Here is a 27,791-nt window from a genome sequence, read left to right as displayed (position 1 = left end):
CATTTACTGACCTTGTCCCTCATTCAGAGCCGTACGCTCTGAGCAGAGCGCACGCTCTGAATGAGGGCTGCCCTCCATAATTATGGAGCGTCCTCCTGGACGCTCGTATAGCTGTGGGTCACCACCCACAGCCTATACGAGCGTGCAGTTTGATGGCCGCGATGTTCTTGACCATCGCGACCATCGCCACTGCGAGCCGGAGCCTGCGGTTGAGTGTTTCAACCGCAAGGCCCGGAGTGATTTTGGCTCTATAAGAGCCAAAATCACTCCCACTGACATCACTAGTGATGTCAGTGGGCCGGCTTCTGACGGTAGGCATTCCCTTGGGAACGCCCCCGTCAGGGAGGCACGCCCCCGGCACGCCCACCAAAGGGGGCGTGCTGTCAATCAACATGGACAGCACGCCCCCTTTGATCAGACACAACGAGCGAAGGAAAGTCCTTCGCTCGTCGCGTCTGGTGCATGCGCACGACGGAGCTCCCGCTGTCGTGCGCATGCGCAGTGCACAACATCGACCCACTTGCGAGCGGACAGCCACTTGCGAGTGGGTCTGAATCAGGCCCCTTGTACACAGACATTCAAGTGTACGGTGCCATCCCATCATCTCCCATTTACTGACCTTGTACACAGACATTCAAGTGTCCGGTGCCATCCCATCATCTCCCATTTACTGACCTTGTACACAGACATTCAAGTGTCCGTGCCATCCCATCATCTCCCATTTACTGACCTTGTACACAGACATTCAAGTGCCCGGTGCTATCCCATAATCTCTCATTTACTGACCTTGTACACAGACATTCAAGTGCCCGGTGCCACCCCATCATCTCCCATTTACTGACCTTGTACACAGACATTCAAGTGCCTGGTGCTATCCCATAATCTCTCATTTACTGACCTTGTACACAGACATTCAAGTGCCCGGTGCCATCCCATCATCTCCCATTTACTGACCTTGTACACAGACATTCAAGTGCCCGGTGCCATCCCATCATCTCCCATTAACTGACCTTGTACACAGACATTCAAGTGCCCGGTGCCATCCCATCATCTCCCATTTACTGACCTTGTACACAGACATTCAAGTGCCCGGTGCCTACCCAACATCTCACATTTATTGACCTTGTACACAGACATTCAAGTGTCCGGTGCCACCTCATCATCTCCCATTTACTGACCTTGTACACAGACATTCAAGTGCCCGATGCCATCCCATCATCTCCCATTTACTGACCTTGTACACAGACATTCAAGTGCCCGATGCTATCCCATCATCTCCCATTTATTGACCTTGTACACAGACATTCAAGTGTCCGGTGCCACCCCATCATTTCTCATTTACTGACCTTGTACACAGACATTCAAGTGTCCGGTGCCATCCCATCATCTCCCATTTACTGACCTTGTACACACACAATCAAGTGCCCGATGCTATCCCATCATCTCCCATTTACTGACCTTGAACACAGACATTCAAGTGTCCGGTGCTATCCCATCATCTCCCATTTACTGACCTTGTACACAGACATTCAAGTGTCCGGTGCCATCCCATCATCTCCCATTTACTGACCTTGTACACAGACATTCAAGTGTCCGGTGCTATCCCATCATCTCCCAATTACAGACCTTGTCCACAGACATTCAAGTGTCCGGTGCCATCCCATCATCTCCCATTTACTGACCTTGTACACAGACATTCAAGTGTCCGGTGCTATCCCATCATCTCCCATTTACTGACCTTGTACACATTCAAGTGTCCGGTGCTATCCCATCATCTCCCATTTACTGACCGTGTACACATTCAAGTGTCCGGTGCCATCCCATCATCTCCCATTTACTGACCTTGTACACAGACATTCAAGTGCCCGGTGCTATCCCATCATCTCCCATTTACTGACCTTGTACACAGACATTCAAGTGTCCAGTGCCATCCCATCATCTCCCATTTACTGACCTTGTACACAGACATTCAAGTGTCCGGTGCCATCCCATCATCTCCCATTTACTGACCTTGTACACAGACATTCAAGTGTCCGGTGCCACCCCATCATCTCCCATTTATTGACCTTGTACACAGACATTCAAGTGTCCGGTGCCATCCCATCATCTCCCATTTACTGACCTTGTACACAGACATTCAAGTGCCCGGTGCAATCCCATCATCTCCCATTTACTGACCTTGTACACACACATTCAAGTGCCCGATGCCATCCCATCATCTCCCATTTACTGACCTTGTACACAGACATTTAAGTGCCCGGTGCCATCCCATCATCTCCCATTTACTGACCTTGTACACAGACATTCAAGTGTCCGGTGCTATCCCATCATCTCCCATTTACTGACCTTGTACACATTCAAGTGTCCGGTGCTATCCCATCATCTCCCATTTACTGACCGTGTACACATTCAAGTGTCCGGTGCCATCCCATCATCTCCCATTTACTGACCTTGTACACAGACATTCAAGTGCCCGGTGCTATCCCATCATCTCCCATTTACTGATCTTGTACACAGACATTCAAGTGTCCAGTGCCATCCCATCATCTCCCATTTACTGACCTTGTACACAGACATTCAAGTGTCCGGTGCCATCCCATCATCTCCCATTTACTGACCTTGTACACAGACATTCAAGTGTCCGGTGCCACCCCATCATCTCCCATTTATTGACCTTGTACACAGACATTCAAGTGTCCGGTGCCATCCCATCATCTCCCATTTACTGACCTTGTACACACACATTCAAGTGTCCGATGCCATCCCATCATCTCCCATTTACTGACCTTGTACACAGACATTTAAGTGCCCGGTGCCATCCCATCATCTCCCATTTACTGACCTTGTACACAGACATTCAAGTGCCCGATGCTATCCCATCATCTCCCATTTATTGACCTTGTACACAGACATTCAAGTGTCCGGTGCCACCCCATCATCTCTCATTTACTGACCTTGTACACAGACATTCAAGTGTCCGGTGCCATCCCATCATCTCCCATTTACTGACCTTGTACACACACATTCAAGTGCCCGATGCCATCCCATCATCTCCCATTTACTGACCTTGTACACAGACATTCAAGTGTCCGGTGCCATCCCATCATCTCCCATTTACTGACCTTGTACACAGACATTCAAGTGTCCGGTGCCACCCCATCATCTCCCATTTACTGACCTTGTACACAGACATTCAAGAGCCCGATGCCATCCCATCATCTCCCATTTACTGACATTGTACACAGACATTCAAGTGTCCGGTGCCACCCCATCATCTCCCATTTACTGACCTTGTACACAGACATTCAGGTGCCCGGTGCCATCCCATCATCTCCCATTTACTGACCTTGTACACAGACATTCAGGTGCCCGGTGCCACCCCATCATGTCCCATTTACTGACCTTGTACACAGATATTCAGGTGCCCGGTGCCATCCCATCATCTCCCATTTACTGACCTTGTACACAGACATTCAAGTGTCCGGTGCCACCCCATCATCTCCCATTTATTGACCTTGTACACAGACATTCAAGTGTCCGTGCCATCCCATCATCTCCCATTTACTGACCTTGTACACAGACATTCAGGTGCCCGGTGCCATCCCATCATCTCCCATTTACTGACCTTGTACACAGACATTCAGGTGCCCGGTGCCATCCAATCATCTCCCATTTACTGACCTTGTACACAGACATTCAAGTGTCCGGTGCCACCCCATCATCTCCCATTTATTGACCTTGTACACAGACATTCAAGTGTCCGGTGCCACCCCATCATCTCCCATTTACTGACCTTGTACACAGACATTCAAGTGTCCGGAGCCATCCCATCATCTCCCATTTATTGACCTTGTACACAGACATTCAAGTGTCCGGTGCCACCCCATCATCTCCCATTTACTGACCTTGTACACAGACATTCAAGTGTCCGGTGCCATCCCATCATCTCCCATTTACTGACCTTGTACACAGACATTCAAGTGTCCGGTGCCATCCCATCATCTCCCATTTACTGACCTTGTACACAGAAATTCAAGTGTCCGGTGCCATCCCATCATCTCCCATTTACTGACCTTGTACACAGAAATTCAAGTGTCCGGTGCCATCCCATCATCTCCCATTTACTGACCTTGTACACAGACATTCAAGTGTCCGGTGCCATCCCATCATCTCCCATTTACTGACCTTGTACACAGAAATTCAAGTGTCCGGTGCCATCCCATCATCTCCCATTTAATGACCTTGTACACAGACATTCAAGTGCCCGGTGCCATCCCATCATCTCCCATTTACTGACCTTGTACACAGACATTCAAGTATCTGACGCCACCTGAACCTATCACCTGCAGACAGTAGAGGGAGCAAATTTGTTGGCTGAACCCAATATTCAGGAGAATGCAATTCACACTAGGTATCCTAACCCTCCCCCTCTCCCTACCCTAACCTTCCCTCCCGATGCCTAAACCAAACCTCCCCCTCCCCGCACCCAAAACCTAACCCTCCCCTAGTGCTTAACCCTAACCCTCCCCTAGTGCTTAACCCTAACCCTCCCCCTAGTGCCTTACCCTAACCCTTATCCCTAACCGTCCCCCGAACCCTACTACTTACAGTACCTTCTACATGCTGGCGGTCGGGATGCACCAGTATTCTAAGCTCCAGCGTTCCCTGTGCCGGGATACAGAACGTATCCCCATACAGAATACGGCAAATGTTTTCTCAGTATTAGACACAAGACGTCTGCTGCACATCTTCCCATATGAATAAAACGTTGCTGTAACTTGGAATAAATAATCCCTAAGGAGACTTTTATCTTTACTTATTACAATGAACATTGGGGGTCTGTTAAAACATTTTTATTCATACAATATTCATAAATATTCATAAATGTAATTATTAGGTCTTTTAAACAACACATTCTTTGCCCTCCCTATTGTCTCTATCTTGTTATGATCAGTACATCCCCCATTTATCCCGTCTTTCATCTAATGTTCCAGAACCTGTTTCCTACTTCTTCTGGGGATCTCTGTCTCTGTTCTGTGTTTCAGTCCTCTATCTAATCCTTCCATGTACAACTCTCTTTTTACTACTTTTTAATCAACTATTCACAGCGACTCACTTTGCAGCCAAATGTGAACTTTTTAAGAGAACAAATTTGAAGTTTCTGCTACATATATATTATATATACTGTGTATAAAAATTTAAAAATTAAATATCATCCAAAGATTCCAATGGTACAGGGCCTTCTAGTGGTCAATAGTCCATGAATAGAGAACGCTTATGCAATTAGACACTGTTACACTTTGCTATATTCAGTAAAATAGATTCTACTATAAAATAGGTTTCTTGTAATCCATCTGGGGCCATTGTTGACTATGGGTATCGAGGATGGGCACTTGGAGAAGGCACTTAATTAATCAATTAACTGAACTGATTCTCCCTCCTCTATATACTCCTTAGCATGGCGTCAGGTTTTTTGTTTTAATAACAAAGTCCTAATAGCGACAGCACCACATACAAGACAACAGGAATAGCTGGAGCACAACACATCAAAACATAATGGGCGGGAATGCAGTGTCCCCCAGATTGATGGGTCCCCACTTTCCAAGGAATTCTAGCCCTGGTTAATGTGATGGCAGGGTGACCCCACACTGCGTGTCCTCCTGCTATACCATTACCACCCCAGCTGGTTCAGCCTGGTGCTGGTTATTGGATACTGGGGGAACCACACAGTTTTTTTTTCCCCCCTATTTTTCAAAACCAGACCAGGCTCAGAGGTCCAGGGCTGGTTACTGATTTGGGGGGGAACCATACACATTTTTTTTCTTTAAAATAAACCTTTTCTTTAGCCTGCATAGATCATAGTGTGCAGTGCAGCTCTGCCCTTATTAGGTGCATTTCTGTACGAGTTACTTTCAGCAGATGCAGATTGGACAAGTCTATACGCATAGATTGGATGTCGAACCTGCGAGCAGATCTGTAGAAGGATCCGACCTGGAGTCTAATCTGCCGAGGATTGGACAAGTGTGTACCCAGGCTTGACTTTAGACAAAATCTGAGTGAAGATATTCATTATGAAGCAAGACGAGCCAATCCTGAGCTAAGGCTACAATACACTAATGCAATGCTCACTCAAGCTCTCCTCTGCTTGGAGGACAAAATTCATCAGATGGTGGATAAGAGTCTGCATCAGCTAGGGAAGCGCTTATCAACCCCTGTGCCACGACACACTAGTGTGCTGCAAGCGGTTGTCGTGTGCCGTGGGGTCATAACTGCCGGTCAGATTAGTGTACTACTGACCAGGCAGTGCTGCCGCTGAGCTCTTCTGCGAGGCTCAGGCATGTCCAGGCCGTGACCTGTCTAGACGCGGCGGCGTGTCATCACAGGTCACACGCCACATTGCCAACTAGCCAGCCTGCCCGTCTGTCAGTCAGCCCTCCATCTTGCCCGCCTGTACGCTGCTGACAGCTCTGCACGGTGTGCACCACCAGCCGATGAGAGACAGGTAGGGCCAGAAAAATGTAAATATATATTTGTGGGAGCCAGTGTCATTTGTTTTTGGAGGGGAGCAGTGTGGATTTTTTTCTCTTTGGGTGCCAGCCAATGGTCCTGGTGGGGCCAATGTATGTGTGTTTTATTCCTGTGGGGGCCAATGTATGTGTCTTATTCCTGTGGGGGCCAATGTATGTGTATATTATTCCTGTGGGGGCCAATGTATGTGTGTTTTATTCCTGTGGGGGCCAATGTATGTGTTTTATTTCTTTGGGGCCAATGCATGTGCATTGTATTCCTGTGGGGGCCAATGTATGTTTTATTAATGTGGGGGCCAAAGTATGTGCATTTTTTTCCTATGGGGGCCAATGTATGTGTGTTTTATTTTTACGGGGCCAATGTATGTGTATTTTTTTCCTGTGGGGGCCAATGTATGTGTGTTTTATTCCTGGGGTGGCCAATGTATGTGTGTATTTTATTCCTGTGGGGGCCAAAGTATGTGTATTTTATTCCTGTGGGTGCCAATGTATGTGTGTTTTATTCCTGTGGGGGCCAATGTATGTGTGTTTTATTCCTGTGGGGGCCAATGTATGTGTGTTTTATTCCTGTGGGGGCCAATATATGTGTGTTTTATTTCTCTGGGGCCAATGAATGTGCATTGTATTCCTGTGGGGGCCAATGTATGTTTTATTCCTGTGGGGGCCAATGTCTGTGCATTTTTTTCCTGTGGGGGCCAATGTATGTGTGTTTTATTTCTCTGGGGCTAATGTATGTGTATTTTTCTCCTGTAGGGGCCAATGTATGTGTGTTTTATTCCCGTGGGGGGCCAATGTATGTGTGTTTTATTCCCGTGGGGGCCAATGTATGTGTGTTTTATTCCCGTGGGGGCCAATGTATGTGTGTTTTATTCCCGTGGGGGCCAATGTATGTGTGTTTTATTCCCGTGGGGGCCAATGTATGTGTTTTATTTCTCTGAGGCCAATGTACTGTGTATTATTCTTGTAGGAGCCAATGTATGTGTGTTTTATTCCCGTGGGGGCCAATGTATGTGTGTTTTATTCCCGTGGGGGCCAATGTATGTGTGTTTTATTCCCGTGGGGGCCAATGTATGTGTTTTATTTCTCTGAGGCCAATGTACTGTGTATTATTCTTGTAGGAGCCAATGTATGTGTGTTTTATTCCTGTGGGGGCCAATGTATGTGTGTTTCATTTCTCTCGGGCCAATGTATGTGTATTTTATTCTCGTGGGAGCAAATGTATGTGTGTTTTATTTCTCTGGGGCCAAAGTATGTGTATTTTTTTCGTGTGGGGGCCAATGAATGTGTGTTTTATTCCTGTGGGGGCCAATGTATGTGTGTTTCACTCCTGTGGGGGCCAATGTATGTGTATTTTATTTCTCTGGGGCCAATGTATGTGTATTTTTTTGTGTGGGGGCCAATGTATGTGTGTTTTATTCCTGTGGGGGCCAATGTATGTGTGTTTCACTCCTGTGGGGGCCAATGTATGTGTGTTTTATTTCTCTGGGGCCAATGTATGTGTATTTTATTTCTCTGGGGCCAATGTATGTGTGTTTTATTCCTGTGGGGGCCAATGTATGTGTGTTTTATTCCTGTGGGGCCAATATATGTGTATTTTTTTTGTGTGGGGGCCAATGTATGTGTGTTTTATTCCTGTGGGGGCCAATGTATGTGTGTTTCACTCCTGTGGGGGCCAATGTATATGTGTTTTATTCCTGTGGGGGCCAATGTATGTGTGTTTTATTCCTGTGGGGCCAATGTATGTGTCTTATTCCTGTGGGGCCAATGTATGTGTGTTTTATTCCTGTGGGGGCCAATGATGTGTGTTTTATTTCTCTGGGGCCAATGCATGTACATTTTATTCCTATGGGGGCCAATGTATGTGTTTTATTTCTATGGGGACAATATATGTGTGTTTTATTCCTGTGGGGTCAATGTATGCATTTTATTTCTCTGGGGCCTATGTATGTGTATTTTATTCCTATGGGGGCCAATGTATGTGTGTTTTATTCCTGTGGGGGCCAATGTATGTGTGTTTTATTCCTGTGGGGGCCAATGTATATGTGTTTTATTCCTGTGGGGGCCAATGTATGTGTGTTTTATTCCTGTGGGGGCCAATGTATGTGTGTTTTATTCCTGTGGGGGCCAATGTATGTTTTATTCCTGTGGGGGGCAATGTATGTGTGTTTTATTTCTCTGGGGCCTATGTATGTGTGTTTTATTTCTCTGGGGCCAATGTATGTGTGTTTTATTCTTGAGTAGGCCCATGGGTGTGTTTTTTTTTATGTGGGTGCCAATATGTAAGTTTATTCATCTGGTGGAAGCCTTAAATCTGGGTTATGTATAGTGAAGGGTGAAGTAGGACACTAGCTAATTGAAAACTGGCTCCAATCCCCTATATAACCCCTCCCTTTCCAACGTAAGCTCAGTCTTGTTTTTAGTGCCTTTGGAGTAAGTAAATAGCTAGATAGGCCATAGCTTTTAGTTAGGTTTTAGTTCTTTTATTTTAATGTTTGGATTTGTGTGCTTTATTTCCTGGAGACAGGCGACAAGCACCAACAGAGTGGGAGTTATATAGATTAGAACAGTGGTTCTCAAACTCGGTCCTCAGGACCTCACACAGGTCACATTTTCCAGGTCACTCAGCAGGTGCCCCAGTGTATTCCAAGCAAGAAAACCACAGATTTTAACAATTTGTACATTGGCTATAAATAAACATTAGCCAGTCCATTACCTCCCAGCCATCTGCCATACAATTTGAAAGACAGACCTTATCTATACAATATACAGGAATAGGTGCAGCCTATGAAGATGACATGTTCTTAATGTGGAGTCACTGGGACAGGTAAGTGAGCGACAGTAATAAGATGTCTGTAGTACCATATAGTTAGTTAATAATTTATTACCTAAAAAAACAGAAATCACTTTCTAGTGCTCCAAACCTGGTGCAGCCAGCCTAGTCATACGCTCCAGATTTATTGCCAATCATATTCATTACTGTATGTTCTGCATGTGAAATGTCCCATAAGAAGGAATGAAGTGGTATTCCCAGTATCACACTATGGGCAAATTTACCAATATTAGGAATTTTCCCTGTTAAACATCATTTATTGTCGCCGCATATCATTCACAGCAATAAGAAATGATAAAAATATAAAAGTGAAAAAGCTAGAAGTAGAGTAATACAGCAGCTTGGGTTATCACTTACACGTACGGATCAGACGTGTGCCCATCGTGCTGTAATAGAGTGCGTGCCATCAGGAAGGGAACCTCACTCCAAAATATAGGACTGGAAGTCTATTAGGCTATTATGAAGATGGCGTTATCTAGCAGGCCTACTCTCTGGAAGCTACTCCGTTTTCGGGAGATACCACAGAAATTAAGCACCCCGAGTATGTAAAAAGAGGGGACATTTTTTCAAATCTATCCTGGTACTGTCCGCTTGCACGTGCGCTAACGGACATTGGTGCACGCGCAGTACCGCAGTGGAAGTAAAGTGACTGCATTAGTGATCGCCGAGATGGGAGCCTCTGTCCCGGCCATTGAGAAGTGATAGATTTAGATGAAATAAAAAATATTTATTGCCATGGATGAACCTAGCTGGGTCACCTGAGTCAAGTGTGTACGTGAGGGGGAGCAGGAGCGGAATTGTGTAGCTAAGCCTAGGGTGCCTGGAAAGCTGAGAACGGGATGAGCACAGAACACAAAGCAGTGAATGACACATTAAGGTTCTTGTCCTTGACATATATTGTATTTGCCATGTTGTGCTACTATGAAGCAAAACACAATTTCTATCCCTGTAACACGAGAATTGCACCTTTACAGCTAAAGAAAGATTTAACAGAAAAGAAAAGCTTTGCTATGAGCACATGAAAGCTACAGGAAAAGAAGACAGACAGCAGAATACCAGCCCAGGGGCGGAGGGAATACGTCTGGTCCTCACCTTGAGGTGTCTGTTCTGCTACTCGCTTCACCTTCACTTGGATCCCTCAAAACAAAGGGTCAGATTCAATTATAAGCCACAAACATGTATCAAGAAATGTCACATACTGTAGGCAAACAGCCATCGATACCTACCCTAACCCCTGGCTACTTCAGAGCACATCTGTCTCAATATCCCCTGCAATATGTAGCACCTTGTGCACGATGTATTGGGCTCCCCATGGACATTACTCCAGTGTAGTGAGCGCACTCTCGGTCAGGCAGCAGAGCTGCAATGTGTAGAGGAGGCAGGAGCCAGCACTCCAGTACAAAGGGCAGACTGGTTTCCTTACAGCACTACTGCAGCAATGGCTAAAGAAATACTGGCTCACTGGCTAATGTGCACGATGTATTGGGCTCCCCATGGACATTACTCCCGTGTAGTGAGCGCACTCTTGGTCAGGCAGCAGAGCTGCAATGTGTAGAGGAGGCAGGAGCCAGCACTCCAGTACAAAGGGCAGACTGGTTTCCTTACAGCATTACTGCAGCAATGGCTAAAGAAATCCTGGCTCACCGGCTAATGTGCACGATGTATTGGAATCCCCATGGACATTACTCCCGTGTAGTGAGCGCACTCTCGGTCAGGCAGCAGAGCTGCAATGTGTAGAGGAGGCAGGAGCCAGCACTCCAGTACAAAGAGCAGACTGGTTTCCTTACAGCACTACTGCAGCAATGGCTAAGGAAATCCTGGCTCACCGGGTAATGTGCACGATGTATTGGGCTCCCCATGGACATTACTCCCGTGTAGTGAGCGCACTCTCGGTCAGGCAGCAGAGCTGCAATGTGTAGAGGAGGCAGGAGCCAGCACTCCAGTACAAAGGGCAGACTGGTTTCCTTACAGCATTACTGCAGCAATGGCTAAAGAAATCCTGGCTCACCGGCTAATGTGTACGATGTATTGGGCTCCCCATGGACATTACTCCCGTGTAGTGAGCGCACTCTCGGTCAGGCAGCAGAGCTGCAATGTGTAGAGGAGGCAGGAGCCAGCACTCCAGTACAAAGGGCAGACTGGTTTCCTTACAGCATTACTGCAGCAATGGCTAAGGAAATCCTGGCTCACCGGCTAATGTGCACGATGTATTGGGCTCCCCATGGACATTACTCCCGTGTAGTGAGCGCACTCTCGGTCAGGCAGCAGAGCTGCAATGTGTAGAGGAGGCAGGAGCCAGCACTCCAGTACAAAGGGCAGAATGGTTTCCTTACAGCACTACTGCAGCAATGGCTAAGGAAATCCTGGCTCACCGGCTAATGTGTACGATGTATTGGGCTCCCCATGGACATTACTCCCGTGTAGTGAGCGCACTCTTGGTCAGGCAGCAGAGCTGCAATGTGTAGAGGACACAGGAGCCAGCACTCCAGTACAAAGGGCAGACTGGTTTCCTTACAGCATTACTGCAGCAATGGCTAAAGAAATCCTGGCTCACCGGCTAATGTGCACGATGTATTGGAATCCCCATGGACATTACTCCCGTGTAGTGAGCGCACTCTCTGTCAGGCAGCAGAGCTGCAATGTGTAGAGGAGGCAGGAGCCAGCACTCCAGTACAAAGGGCAGACTGGTTTCCTTACAGCACTACTGCAGCAATGGCTAAGGAAATCCTGGCTCACCGGCTAATGTGTACGATGTATTGGGCTCCCCATGGACATTACTCCCGTGTAGTGAGCGCACTCTCGGTCAGGCAGCAGAGCTGCAATGTGTAGAGGAGGCAGGAGCCAGCACTCCAGTACAAAGGGCAGACTGGTTTCCTTACAGAATTACTGCAGCAATGGCTAAAGAAATCCTGGCTCACCGGGTAATGTGCACGATGTATTGGGCTCCCCATGGACATTACTCCCGTGTAGTGAGCGCACTCTTGGTCAGGCAGCAGAGCTGCAATGTGTAGAGGACACAGGAGCCAGCACTCCAGTACAAAGGGCAGACTGGTTTCCTTACAGCATTACTGCAGCAATGGCTAAAGAAATCCTGGCTCACCGGCTAATGTGCACGATGTATTGGGCTCCCCATGGACATTACTCCCGTGTAGTGAGCGCACTCTCTGTCAGGCAGCAGAGCTGCAATGTGTAGAGGAGGCAGGAGCCAGCACTCCAGTACAAAGGGCAGACTGGTTTCCTTACAGCACTACTGCAGCAATGGCTAAAGAAATCCTGGCTCACCGGCTAATGTGCACGATGTATTGGGCTCCCCATGGACATTACTCCCGTGTAGTGAGCGCACTCTCGGTCAGGCAGCAGAGCTGCAATGTGTAGAGGAGGCAGGAGCCAGCACTCCAGTACAAAGGGCAGACTGGTTTCCATACAGCACTACTGCAGCAATGGCTAAAGAAATCCTGGATCACCGGCTCATGTGCACGATGTATTGGGCTCCCCATGGACATTACTCCGGTGTAGTGAGCGCACTCTCGGTCAGGCAGCAGAGCTGCAATGTGTAGAGGAGGCAGGAGCCAGCACTCCAGTACAAAGGGCAGACTGGTTTCCTTACAGCACTACTGCAGCAATGGCTAAGGAAATCCTGGCTCACCGGCTAATGTGTACGATGTACTGGGCTCCCCATGGACATTACTCCCGTGTAGTGAGCGCACTCTCGGTCAGGCAGCAGAGCTGCAATGTGTAGAGGAGGCAGGAGCCAGCACTCCAGTACAAAGGGCAGACTGGTTTCCTTACAGCACTACTGCAGCAATGGCTAAAAAAATCCTGGCTCACCGGCTAATGTGCACGATGTATTGGGCTCCCCATGGACATTACTCCCGTGTAGTGAGCGCACTCTCGGTCAGGCAGCAGAGCTGCAATGTGTAGAGGAGGCAGGAGCCAGCACTCCAGTACAATGGGCAGACTGGTTTCCTTACAGCACTACTGCAGCAATGGCTAAAGAAATCCTGGCTCACCGGCTCATGTGCACGATGTATTGGGCTCCCCATGGACATTACTCCCGTGTAGTGAGCGCACTCTCGGTCAGGCAGCAGAGCTGCAATGTGTAGAGGAGGCAGGAGCCAGCACTCCAGTACAAAGGGCAGACTGGTTTCCTTACAGCACTACTGCAGCAATGGCTAAAGAAATCCTGGCTCACCGGCTAATGTGCACAATGTATTGGGCTCCCCATGGACATTACTCCCGTGTAGTGAGCGCACTCTCGGTCAGGCAGCAGAGCTGCAATGTGTAGAGCAGGCAGGAGCCAGCACACCAGTACAAAGGGCAGAATGGTTTCCTTACAGCATTACTGCAGCAATGGCTAAAGAAATCCTGGCTCACCGGCTAATGTGTACGATGTATTGGGCTCCCCATGGACATTACTCCCGTGTAGTGAGCGTACTCTCGGTCAGGCAGCAGAGCTGCAATGTGTAGAGGAGGCAGGAGCCAGCACTCCAGTACAAAGGGCAGACTGGTTTCCTTACAGCATTACTGCAGCAATGGCTAAAGAAATCCTGGCTCACCGGCTAATGTGCACGATGTATTGGGCTCCCCATGGACATTACTCCCGTGTAGTGAGCGCACTCTCGGTCAGGCAGCAGAGCTGCAATGTGTAGAGGAGGCAGGAGCCAGCACTCCAGTACAAAGGGCAGAATGGTTTCCTTACAGCACTACTGCAGCAATGGCTAAGGAAATCCTGGCTCACCGGCTAATGTGTACGATGTATTGGGCTCCCCATGGACATTACTCCCGTGTAGTGAGCGCACTCTTGGTCAGGCAGCAGAGCTGCAATGTGTAGAGGACACAGGAGCCAGCACTCCAGTACAAAGGGCAGAATGGTTTCCTTACAGCATTACTGCAGCAATGGCTAAAGAAATCCTGGCTCACCGGCTAATGTGCACGATGTATTGGAATCCCCATGGACATTACTCCCATGTAGTGAGCGCACTCATGGTCAGGCAGCAGAGCTGCAATGTGTAGAGGAGGCAGGAGCCAGCACTCCAGTACAAAGGGCAGAATGGTTTCCTTACAGCACTACTGCAGCAATGGCTAAGGAAATCCTGGCTCATCGGCTAATGTGCACGATGTATTGGGCTCCCCATGGACATTACTCCCGTGTAGTGAGCGCACTCTTGGTCAGGCAGCAGAGCTGCAATGTGTAGAGGACACAGGAGCCAGCACTCCAGTACAAAGGGCAGACTGGTTTCCTTACAGCATTACTGCAGCAATGGCTAAAGAAATCCTGGCACACTGGCTAATGTGCACGATGTATTGGGCTCCCCATGGACATTACTCCCGTGTAGTGAGCGCACTCTCGGTCAGGCAGCAGAGCTGCAATGTGAAGAGGAGGCAGGAGCCAGCACTCCAGTACAAAGGGCAGACTGGTTTCCTTACAGCACTACTGCAGCAATGGCTAAAGAAATCCTGGCTCACCGGCTAATGTGCACGATGTATTGGGCTCCCCATGGACATTACTCCCGTGTAGTGAGCGCACTCTTGGTCAGGCAGCAGAGCTGCAATGTGTAGAGGAGGCAGGAGCCAGCACTCCAGTACAAAAGGCAGACTGGTTTCCTTACAGCACTACTGCAGCAATGGCTAAAGAAATCCTGGCTCACCGGCTAATGTGCACGATGTATTGGGCTCCCCATGGACATTACTCCCGTGTAGTGCGCGCACTCTCGGTCCGGCAGCAGAGCTACAATGTGTAGAGGAGGCAGGAGCCAGCACTCCAGTACAAAGGGCAGACTGGTTTCCTTACAGCACTACTGCAGCAATGGCTAAGGAAATCCTGGCTCACTGGCTCATGTGTACGATGTATTGGGCTCCCCATGGACATTACTCCCGTGTAGTGAGCGCACTCTAGGTCAGGCAGCAGAGCTGCAATGTGTAGAGGAGGCAGGAGCCAGCACTCCAGTACAAAGGGTAGACTGGTTTCCTTACAGCACTACTGCAGCAATGGCTAAGGAAATCCTGGCTCACCGGCTAATGTGTACGATGTATTGGGCTCCCCATGGACATTACTCCCGTGTAGTGAGCGCACTCTTGGTCAGGCAGCAGAGCTGCAATGTGTAGAGGAGGCAGGAGCCAGCGCTCCAGTACAAAGGGCAGAATGGTATCCTTACAGCACTACTGCAGCAATCGCTAAGGAAATCCTGGCTCACCGGGTAATGTTCACGATGTATTGGGCTCCCCATGGACATTACTCCTCTGTAGTGAGCGCACTCTTGGTCAGGCAGCAGAGCTGCAATGTGTAGAGCAGGCAGGAGCCAGCACTCCAGTACAAAGGGCAGACTGATTTCCTTACAGCACTACTGCAGCAATGGCTAAAGAAATCCTGGCTCACCGGCTAATGTGCACGCTGTATTGGGCTCCCCATGGACATTACTCCCGTGTAGTGAGCGCACTCTCGGTCAGGCAGCAGAGCTGCAATGTGTAGAGGAGGCAGGAGCCAGCACTCCAGTACAAAGGGCAGAATGGTTTCCTTACAGCACTACTGCAGCAATGGCTAAGGAAATCCTGGCTCACCGGCTAATGTGCACGATGTATTGGGCTCCCCATGGACATTACTCCCGTGTAGTGAGCGCACTCTTGATCAGGCAGCAGAGCTGCAATGTGTAGAGGAGGCAGGAGCCAGCACTCCAGTACAAAGGGCAGACTGGTTTCCTTACAGTACTACTGCAGCAATGGCTAAAGAAATCCTGGCTCACCGGCTAATGTGCACGATGTATTGGGCTCCCCATGGACATTACTTCCGTGTAGTGAGCACACTCTTGGTCAGGCAGCAGAGCTGCAATGTGTAGAGGACACAGGAGCCAGCACTCCAGTACAAACGGCAGAATGGTTTCCTTACAGCACTACTGCAGCAATGGCTAAGGAAATCCAGGCTCACCGGCTAATGTGCACGATGTATTGGGCTCCCCATGGACATTACTCCCGTGTAGTGAGCGCACTCTTGATCAGGCAGCAGAGCTGCAATGTGTAGAGGAGGCAGGAGCCAGCACTCCAGTACAAAGGGCAGACTGGTTTCCTTACAGCACTACTGCAGCAATGGCTAAAGAAATCCTGGCTCACCGGCTAATGTGCACAATGTATTGGGCTCCCCATGGACATTACTCCCGTGTAGTGAGCGCACTCTCGGTCAGGCAGCAGAGCTGCAATGTGTAGAGGAGGCAGGAGCCAGCACTCCAGTACAAAGGGCAGACTGGTTTCCTTACAGCACTACTGCAGCAATGGCTAAAGAAATCCTGGCTCACCGGCTAATGTGCACAATGTATTGGGCTCCCCATGGACATTACTCCCGTGTAGTGAGCGCACTCTCGGTCAGGCAGCAGAGCTGCAATGTGTAGAGGAGGCAGGAGCCAGCACTCCAGTACAAAGGGCAGACTGGTTTCCTTACAGCACTACTGCAGCAATGGCTAAAGAAATCCTGGCTCACCGGCTAATGTGCACGATGTATTGGGCTCCCCATGGACATTACTCCCGTGTAGTGAGCGCACTCTCGGTCAGGCAGCAGAGCTGCAATGTGTAGAGGAGGCAGGAGCCAGCACTCCAGTACAAAGGGCAGACTGGTTTCCTTACAGCATTACTGCAGCAATGGCTAAAGAAATCCTGGCTCACCGGATAATGTGCACGATGTATTGGAATCCCCATGGACATTACTCCCGTGTAGTGAGCGCACTCTCGGTCAGGCAGTAGAGCTGCAATGTGTAGAGGAGGCAGGAGCCAGCACTCCAGTACAAAGGGCAGAATGGTTTCCTTACAGCACTACTGCAGCAATGGCTAAGGATATCCTGGCTCACCGGCTAATGTGTACGATGTATTGGGCTCCCCATGGACATTAATCCCGTGTAGTGAGCGCACTCTTGATCAGGCAGCAGAGCTGCAATGTGTAGAGGAGGCAGGAGCCAGCACTCCAGTACAAAGGGCAGACTGGTTTCCTTACAGCACTACTGCAGCAATGGCTAAAGAAATCCTGGCTCACCGGCTCATGTGCACGATGTATTGGGCTCCCCATGGACATTACTCCCGTGTAGTGAGCGCACCGTCGGTCAGGCAGCAGAGCTGCAATGTGTAGAGGAGGCAGGAGCCAGTACTCCAGTACAAAGGGCAGACTGGTTTCCTTACAGCACTACTGCAGCAATGGCTAAAGAAATCCTGGCTCACCGGCTAATGTGCACGATGTATTGGGCTCCCCATGGACATTACTCCCGTGTAGTGAGCGCACTCTCGGTCAGGCAGCAGAGCTGCAATGTGTAGAGGAGGCAGGAGCCAGCACTCCAGTACAAAGGGCAGACTGGTTTCCTTACAGCATTACTGCAGCAATGGCTAAAGAAATCCTGGCTCACCGGCTAATGTGCACGATGTATTGGAATCCCCATGGACATTACTCCCGTGTAGTGAGCGCACTCTCGGTCAGGCAGCAGAGCTGCAATGTGTAGAGGAGGCAGGAGTCAGCACTCCAGTACAAAGGGCAGAATGGTTTCCTTACAGCACTACTGCAGCAATGGCAAAAGAAATCCTGGCTCACCGGCTAATGTGTACGATGTATTGGGCTCCCCATGGACATTACTCCCGTGTAGTGAGCGCACTCTCGGTCAGGCAGCAGAGCTGCAATGTGTAGAGGAGGCAGGAGCCAGCACTCCAGTACAAAGGGCAGACTGGTTTCCTTACAGCATTACTGCAGCAATGGCTAAAGAAATCCTGGCTCACCGGCTAATGTGTACGATGTATTGGGCTCCCCATGGACATTACTCCCGTGTAGTGAGCGCACTCTCGGTCAGGCAGCAGAGCTGCAATGTGTAGAGGAGGCAGGAGCCAGCACTCCAGTACAAAGGGCAGACTGGTTTCCTTACAGCATTACTGCAGCAATGGCTAAAGAAATCCTGGCTCACCGGCTAATGTGTACGATGTATTGGGCTCCCCATGGACATTACTCCCGTGTAGTGAGCGCACTCTCAGTCAGGCAGCAGAGCTGCAATGTGTAGAGGAGGCAGGAGCCAGCACTCCAGTACAAAGGCAGAATGGTTTCCGTACAGCACTACTGCAGCAATGGCTAAGGAAATCCTGGCTCACCGGCTAATGTGTACGATGTATTGGGCTCCCCATGGACATTACTCCCATGTAGTGAGCGCACTCTCGGTCAGGCAGCAGAGCTGCAATGTGTAGAGGAGGCAGGAGCCAGCACTCCAGTACAAAGGGCAGAATGGTTTCCTTACAGCACTACTGCAGCAATGGCTAAGGAAATCCTGGCTCACCGGCTAATGTGTACGATGTATTGGGCTCCCCATGGACATTACTCCCGTGTAGTGAGCGCACTCTTGGTCAGGCAGCAGAGCTGCAATGTGTAGAGGACACAGGAGCCAGCACTCCAGTACAAAGGGCAGACTGGTTTCCTTACAGCATTACTGCAGCAATGGCTAAAGAATTCCTGGCTCACCGGCTAATGTGCACGATGTATTGGAATCCCCATGGACATTACTCCCGTGTAGTGAGCGCACTCTTGGTCAGGCAGCAGAGCTGCAATGTGTAGAGGAGGCAGGAGCCAGCACTCCAGTACAAAGGGCAGAATGGTTTCCTTACAGCACTACTGCAGCAATGGCTAAGGAAATCCTGGCTCACCGGCTAATGTGCACGATGTATTGGGCTCCCCATGGACATTACTCCCGTGTAGTGAGCGCACTCTTGGTAAGGCAGCAGAGCTGCAATGTGTAGAGGACACAGGAGCCAGCACTCCAGTACAAAGGGCAGACTGGTTTCCTTACAGCACTACTGCAGCAATGGCTAAAGAAATCCTGGCTCACCGGCTAATGTGCACGATGTATTGGGCTCCCCATGGACATTACTCCCGTGTAGTGAGCGCACTCTCGGTCAGGCAGCAGAGCTGCAATGTGTAGAGGAGGCAGGAGCCAGCACTCCAGTACAAAGGGCAGACTGGTTTCCTTACAGCACTACTGCAGCAATGGCTAAAGAAATCCTGGCTCACTGGCTAATGTGCACGATGTATTGGGCTCCCCATGGACATTACTCCCGTGTAGTGAGCGCACTCTCGGTCAGGCAGCAGAGCTGCAATGTGTAGAGGAGGCAGGAGCCAGCACTCCAGTACAAAGGGCAGACTGGTTTCCTTACAGCATTACTGCAGCAATGGCTAAAGAAATCCTGGCTCACCGGCTAATGTGCACGATGTATTGGAATCCCCATGGACATTACTCCCGTGTAGTGAGCGCACTCTCTGTCAGGCAGCAGAGCTGCAATGTGTAGAGGAGGCAGGAGCCAGCACTCCAGTACAAAGGGCAGACTGTTTTCCTTACAGCACTACTGCAGCAATGGCTAAGGAAATCCTGGCTCACCGGCTAATGTGTACGATGTATTGGGCTCCCCATGGACATTACTCCCGTGTAGTGAGCGCACTCTCGGTCAGGCAGCAGAGCTGCAATGTGTAGAGGAGGCAGGAGCCAGCACTCCAGTACAAAGGGCAGACTGGTTTCCTTACAGAATTACTGCAGCAATGGCTAAAGAAATCCTGGCTCACCGGGTAATGTGCACGATGTATTGGGCTCCCCATGGACATTACTCCCGTGTAGTGAGCGCACTCTTGGTCAGGCAGCAGAGCTGCAATGTGTAGAGGACACAGGAGCCAGCACTCCAGTACAAAGGGCAGACTGGTTTCCTTACAGCATTACTGCAGCAATGGCTAAAGAAATCCTGGCTCACCGGCTAATGTGCACGATGTATTGGGCTCCCCATGGACATTACTCCCGTGTAGTGAGCGCACTCTCTGTCAGGCAGCAGAGCTGCAATGTGTAGAGGAGGCAGGAGCCAGCACTCCAGTACAAAGGGCAGACTGGTTTCCTTACAGCACTACTGCAGCAATGGCTAAAGAAATCCTGGCTCACCGGCTAATGTGCACGATGTATTGGGCTCCCCATGGACATTACTCCCGTGTAGTGAGCGCACTCTCGGTCAGGCAGCAGAGCTGCAATGTGTAGAGGAGGCAGGAGCCAGCACTCCAGTACAAAGGGCAGACTGGTTTCCATACAGCACTACTGCAGCAATGGCTAAAGAAATCCTGGCTCACCGGCTCATGTGCACGATGTATTGGGCTCCCCATGGACACTACTCCGGTGTAGTGAGCGCACTCTCGGTCAGGCAGCAGAGCTGCAATGTGTAGAGGAGGCAGGAGCCAGCACTGCAGTACAAAGGGCAGACTGGTTTCCTTACAGCACTACTGCAGCAATGGCTAAGGAAATCCTGGCTCACCGGCTAATGTGTACGATGTACTGGTCTCCCCATGGACATTACTCCCGTGTAGTGAGCGCACTCTCGGTCAGGCAGCAGAGCTGCAATGTGTAGAGGACACAGGAGCCAGCACTCCAGTACAAAGGGCAGACTGGTTTCCTTACAGCATTACTGCAGCAATGGCTAAAGAAATCCTGGCTCACCGGCTAATGTGCACGATGTATTGGGCTCCCCATGGACATTACTCCCGTGTAGTGAGCGCACTCTCGGTCAGGCAGCAGAGCTGCAATGTGTAGAGGAGGCAGGAGCCAGCACTCCAGTACAAAGGGCAGACTGGTTTCCTTACAGCACTACTGCAGCAATGGCTAAAAAAATCCTGGCTCACCGGCTCATGTGCACGATGTATTGGGCTCCCCATGGACATTACTCCCGTGTAGTGAGCGCACTCTCGGTCAGGCAGCAGAGCTGCAATGTGTAGAGGAGGCAGGAGCCAGCACTCCAGTACAAAAGGCAGGCTGGTTTCCTTACAGCACTACTGCAGCAATGGCTAAAGAAATCCTGGCTCACCGGCTAATGTGCACAATGTATTGGGCTCCCCATGGACATTACTCCCGTGTAGTGAGCGCACTCTCGGTCAGGCAGCAGAGCTGCAATGTGTAGAGCAGGCAGGAGCCAGCACTCCAGTACAAAGGGCAGAATGGTTTCCTTACAGCATTACTGCAGCAATGGCTAAAGAAATCCTGGCTCACCGGCTAATGTGTACGATGTATTGGGCTCCCCATGGACATTACTCCCGTGTAGTGAGCGCACTCTCGGTCAGGCAGCAGAGCTGGAATGTGTAGAGGAGGCAGGAGCCAGCACTCCAGTACAAAGGGCAGACTGGTTTCCTTACAGCATTACTGCAGCAATAGCTAAAGAAATCCTGGCTCACCGGCTAATGTGCACGATGTATTGGGCTCCCCATGGACATTACTCCCGTGTAGTGAGCGCACTCTCGGTCAGGCAGCAGAGCTGCAATGTGTAGAGGAGGCAGGAGCCAGCACTCCAGTACAAAGGGCAGAATGGTTTCCTTACAGCACTACTGCAGCAATGGCTAAGGAAATCCTGGCTCACCGGCTAATGTGTACGATGTATTGGGCTCCCCATGGACATTACTCCCGTGTAGTGAGCACACTCTTGTTCAGGCAGCAGAGCTGCAATGTGTAGAGGACACAGGAGCCAGCACTCCAGTACAAAGGGCAGAATGGTTTCCTTACAGCATTACTGCAGCAATGGCTAAAGAAATCCTGGCTCACCGGCTAATGTGTACGATGTATTGGAATCCCCATGGACATTACTCCCGTGTAGTGAGCGCACTCTTGGTCAGGCAGCAGAGCTGCAATGTGTAGAGGAGGCAGGAGCCAGCACTCCAGTACAAAGGGCAGAATGGTTTCCTTACAGCACTACTGCAGCAATGGCTAAGGAAATCCTGGCTCATCGGCTAATGTGCACGATGTATTGGGCTCCCCATGGACATTACTCCCGTGTAGTGAGCGCACTCTTGGTCAGGCAGCAGAGCTGCAATGTGTAGAGGACACAGGAGCCAGCACTCCAGTACAAAGGGCAGACTGGTTTCCTTACAGCATTACTGCAGCAATGGCTAAAGAAATCCTGGCTCACCGGCTAATGTGCACGATGTATTGGAATCCCCATGGACATTACTCCCGTGTAGTGAGCGCACTCTCTGTCAGGCAGCAGAGCTGCAATGTGTAGAGGAGGCAGGAGCCAGCACTCCAGTACAAAGGGCAGACTGGTTTCCTTACAGCACTACTGCAGCAATGGCTAAGGAAATCCTGGCTCACCGGCTAATGTGTACGATGTATTGGGCTCCCCATGGACATTACTCCCGTGTAGTGAGCGCACTCTCGGTCAGGCAGCAGAGCTGCAATGTGTAGAGGAGGCAGGAGCCAGCACTCCAGTACAAAGGGCAGACTGGTTTCCTTACAGAATTACTGCAGCAATGGCTAAAGAAATCCTGGCTCACCGGGTAATGTGCACGATGTATTGGGCTCCCCATGGACATTACTCCCGTGTAGTGAGCGCACTCTTGGTCAGGCAGCAGAGCTGCAATGTGTAGAGGACACAGGAGCCAGCACTCCAGTACAAAGGGCAGACTGGTTTCCTTACAGCATTACTGCAGCAATGGCTAAAGAAATCCTGGCTCACCGGCTAATGTGCACGATGTATTGGGCTCCCCATGGACATTACTCCCGTGTAGTGAGCGCACTCTCTGTCAGGCAGCAGAGCTGCAATGTGTAGAGGAGGCAGGAGCCAGCACTCCAGTACAAAGGGCAGACTGGTTTCCTTACAGCACTACTGCAGCAATGGCTAAAGAAATCCTGGCTCACCGGCTAATGTGCACGATGTATTGGGCTCCCCATGGACATTACTCCCGTGTAGTGAGCGCACTCTCGGTCAGGCAGCAGAGCTGCAATGTGTAGAGGAGGCAGGAGCCAGCACTCCAGTACAAAGGGCAGACTGGTTTCCATACAGCACTACTGCAGCAATGGCTAAAGAAATCCTGGATCACCGGCTCATGTGCACGATGTATTGGGCTCCCCATGGACATTACTCCGGTGTAGTGAGCGCACTCTCGGTCAGGCAGCAGAGCTGCAATGTGTAGAGGAGGCAGGAGCCAGCACTCCAGTACAAAGGGCAGACTGGTTTCCTTACAGCACTACTGCAGCAATGGCTAAGGAAATCCTGGCTCACCGGCTAATGTGTACGATGTACTGGGCTCCCCATGGACATTACTCCCGTGTAGTGAGCGCACTCTCGGTCAGGCAGCAGAGCTGCAATGTGTAGAGGAGGCAGGAGCCAGCACTCCAGTACAAAGGGCAGACTGGTTTCCTTACAGCACTACTGCAGCAATGGCTAAAAAAATCCTGGCTCACCGGCTAATGTGCACGATGTATTGGGCTCCCCATGGACATTACTCCCGTGTAGTGAGCGCACTCTCGGTCAGGCAGCAGAGCTGCAATGTGTAGAGGAGGCAGGAGCCAGCACTCCAGTACAATGGGCAGACTGGTTTCCTTACAGCACTACTGCAGCAATGGCTAAAGAAATCCTGGCTCACCGGCTCATGTGCACGATGTATTGGGCTCCCCATGGACATTACTCCCGTGTAGTGAGCGCACTCTCGGTCAGGCAGCAGAGCTGCAATGTGTAGAGGAGGCAGGAGCCAGCACTCCAGTACAAAGGGCAGACTGGTTTCCTTACAGCACTACTGCAGCAATGGCTAAAGAAATCCTGGCTCACCGGCTAATGTGCACAATGTATTGGGCTCCCCATGGACATTACTCCCGTGTAGTGAGCGCACTCTCGGTCAGGCAGCAGAGCTGCAATGTGTAGAGCAGGCAGGAGCCAGCACACCAGTACAAAGGGCAGAATGGTTTCCTTACAGCATTACTGCAGCAATGGCTAAAGAAATCCTGGCTCACCGGCTAATGTGTACGATGTATTGGGCTCCCCATGGACATTACTCCCGTGTAGTGAGCGTACTCTCGGTCAGGCAGCAGAGCTGCAATGTGTAGAGGAGGCAGGAGCCAGCACTCCAGTACAAAGGGCAGACTGGTTTCCTTACAGCATTACTGCAGCAATGGCTAAAGAAATCCTGGCTCACCGGCTAATGTGCACGATGTATTGGGCTCCCCATGGACATTACTCCCGTGTAGTGAGCGCACTCTCGGTCAGGCAGCAGAGCTGCAATGTGTAGAGGAGGCAGGAGCCAGCACTCCAGTACAAAGGGCAGAATGGTTTCCTTACAGCACTACTGCAGCAATGGCTAAGGAAATCCTGGCTCACCGGCTAATGTGTACGATGTATTGGGCTCCCCATGGACATTACTCCCGTGTAGTGAGCGCACTCTTGGTCAGGCAGCAGAGCTGCAATGTGTAGAGGACACAGGAGCCAGAACTCCAGTACAAAGGGCAGAATGGTTTCCTTACAGCATTACTGCAGCAATGGCTAAAGAAATCCTGGCTCACCGGCTAATGTGCACGATGTATTGGAATCCCCATGGACATTACTCCCGTGTAGTGAGCGCACTCTCTGTCAGGCAGCAGAGCTGCAATGTGTAGAGGAGGCAGGAGCCAGCACTCCAGTACAAAGGGCAGACTGGTTTCCTTACAGCACTACTGCAGCAATGGCTAAGGAAATCCTGGCTCACCGGCTAATGTGTACGATGTATTGGGCTCCCCATGGACATTACTCCCGTGTAGTGAGCGCACTCTCGGTCAGGCAGCAGAGCTGCAATGTGTAGAGGAGGCAGGAGCCAGCACTCCAGTACAAAGGGCAGACTGGTTTCCTTACAGAATTACTGCAGCAATGGCTAAAGAAATCCTGGCTCACCGGGTAATGTGCACGATGTATTGGGCTCCCCATGGACATTACTCCCGTGTAGTGAGCGCACTCTTGGTCAGGCAGCAGAGCTGCAATGTGTAGAGGACACAGGAGCCAGCACTCCAGTACAAAGGGCAGACTGGTTTCCTTACAGCATTACTGCAGCAATGGCTAAAGAAATCCTGGCTCACCGGCTAATGTGCACGATGTATTGGGCTCCCCATGGACATTACTCCCGTGTAGTGAGCGCACTCTCTGTCAGGCAGCAGAGCTGCAATGTGTAGAGGAGGCAGGAGCCAGCACTCCAGTACAAAGGGCAGACTGGTTTCCTTACAGCACTACTGCAGCAATGGCTAAAGAAATCCTGGCTCACCGGCTAATGTGCACGATGTATTGGGCTCCCCATGGACATTACTCCCGTGTAGTGAGCGCACTCTCGGTCAGGCAGCAGAGCTGCAATGTGTAGAGGAGGCAGGAGCCAGCACTCCAGTACAAAGGGCAGACTGGTTTCCATACAGCACTACTGCAGCAATGGCTAAAGAAATCCTGGATCACCGGCTCATGTGCACGATGTATTGGGCTCCCCATGGACATTACTCCGGTGTAGTGAGCGCACTCTCGGTCAGGCAGCAGAGCTGCAATGTGTAGAGGAGGCAGGAGCCAGCACTCCAGTACAAAGGGCAGACTGGTTTCCTTACAGCACTACTGCAGCAATGGCTAAGGAAATCCTGGCTCACCGGCTAATGTGTACGATGTACTGGGCTCCCCATGGACATTACTCCCGTGTAGTGAGCGCACTCTCGGTCAGGCAGCAGAGCTGCAATGTGTAGAGGAGGCAGGAGCCAGCACTCCAGTACAAAGGGCAGACTGGTTTCCTTACAGCACTACTGCAGCAATGGCTAAAAAAATCCTGGCTCACCGGCTAATGTGCACGATGTATTGGGCTCCCCATGGACATTACTCCCGTGTAGTGAGCGCACTCTCGGTCAGGCAGCAGAGCTGCAATGTGTAGAGGAGGCAGGAGCCAGCACTCCAGTACAATGGGCAGACTGGTTTCCTTACAGCACTACTGCAGCAATGGCTAAAGAAATCCTGGCTCACCGGCTCATGTGCACGATGTATTGGGCTCCCCATGGACATTACTCCCGTGTAGTGAGCGCACTCTCGGTCAGGCAGCAGAGCTGCAATGTGTAGAGGAGGCAGGAGCCAGCACTCCAGTACAAAGGGCAGACTGGTTTCCTTACAGCACTACTGCAGCAATGGCTAAAGAAATCCTGGCTCACCGGCTAATGTGCACAATGTATTGGGCTCCCCATGGACATTACTCCCGTGTAGTGAGCGCACTCTCGGTCAGGCAGCAGAGCTGCAATGTGTAGAGCAGGCAGGAGCCAGCACACCAGTACAAAGGGCAGAATGGTTTCCTTACAGCATTACTGCAGCAATGGCTAAAGAAATCCTGGCTCACCGGCTAATGTGTACGATGTATTGGGCTCCCCATGGACATTACTCCCGTGTAGTGAGCGTACTCTCGGTCAGGCAGCAGAGCTGCAATGTGTAGAGGAGGCAGGAGCCAGCACTCCAGTACAAAGGGCAGACTGGTTTCCTTACAGCATTACTGCAGCAATGGCTAAAGAAATCCTGGCTCACCGGCTAATGTGCACGATGTATTGGGCTCCCCATGGACATTACTCCCGTGTAGTGAGCGCACTCTCGGTCAGGCAGCAGAGCTGCAATGTGTAGAGGAGGCAGGAGCCAGCACTCCAGTACAAAGGGCAGAATGGTTTCCTTACAGCACTACTGCAGCAATGGCTAAGGAAATCCTGGCTCACCGGCTAATGTGTACGATGTATTGGGCTCCCCATGGACATTACTCCCGTGTAGTGAGCGCACTCTTGGTCAGGCAGCAGAGCTGCAATGTGTAGAGGACACAGGAGCCAGCACTCCAGTACAAAGGGCAGAATGGTTTCCTTACAGCATTACTGCAGCAATGGCTAAAGAAATCCTGGCTCACCGGCTAATGTGCACGATGTATTGGAATCCCCATGGACATTACTCCCGTGTAGTGAGCGCACTCATGGTCAGGCAGCAGAGCTGCAATGTGTAGAGGAGGCAGGAGCCAGCACTCCAGTACAAAGGGCAGAATGGTTTCCTTACAGCACTACTGCAGCAATGGCTAAGGAAATCCTGGCTCATCGGCTAATGTGCACGATGTATTGGGCTCCCCATGGACATTACTCCCGTGTAGTGAGCGCACTCTTGGTCAGGCAGCAGAGCTGCAATGTGTAGAGGACACAGGAGCCAGCACTCCAGTACAAAGGGCAGACTGGTTTCCTTACAGCATTACTGCAGCAATGGCTAAAGAAATCCTGGCACACTGGCTAATGTGCACGATGTATTGGGCTCCCCATGGACATTACTCCCGTGTAGTGAGCGCACTCTCGGTCAGGCAGCAGAGCTGCAATGTGAAGAGGAGGCAGGAGCCAGCACTCCAGTACAAAGGGCAGACTGGTTTCCTTACAGCACTACTGCAGCAATGGCTAAAGAAATCCTGGCTCACCGGCTAATGTGCACGATGTATTGGGCTCCCCATGGACATTACTCCCGTGTAGTGAGCGCACTCTTGGTCAGGCAGCAGAGCTGCAATGTGTAGAGGAGGCAGGAGCCAGCACTCCAGTACAAAAGGCAGACTGGTTTCCTTACAGCACTACTGCAGCAATGGCTAAAGAAATCCTGGCTCACCGGCTAATGTGCACGATGTATTGGGCTCCCCATGGACATTACTCCCG

The 27,791-nt window shown here is 50.5% G+C and overlaps 1 protein-coding gene across 1 annotated transcript in view; it reads right to left on the bottom strand.

The window, feature by feature from the left end:
- The window catches only part of MARK1 (microtubule affinity regulating kinase 1), a 1,129,886-nt gene that overhangs the window by 24,277 nt on the left and 1,077,818 nt on the right, over positions 1-27,791 (bottom strand). The window contains exon 18 of the mRNA XM_088454765.1: positions 10,450-10,494. Coding sequence (XP_088310891.1) covers positions 10,450-10,494 — 45 coding nt within the window. The remainder of the gene's footprint in view (positions 1-10,449; positions 10,495-27,791) is intronic.

Source organism: Taudactylus pleione, unplaced genomic scaffold, assembly GCF_031769625.1.
Source record: "Taudactylus pleione unplaced genomic scaffold, aTauple2 ptg000631l, whole genome shotgun sequence".
Lineage (NCBI taxonomy): Eukaryota > Metazoa > Chordata > Amphibia > Anura > Myobatrachidae > Taudactylus > Taudactylus pleione.
Note: the sequence above shows the minus strand (reverse complement) of the source record. Positions and strands in the feature narration are given on the sequence as shown.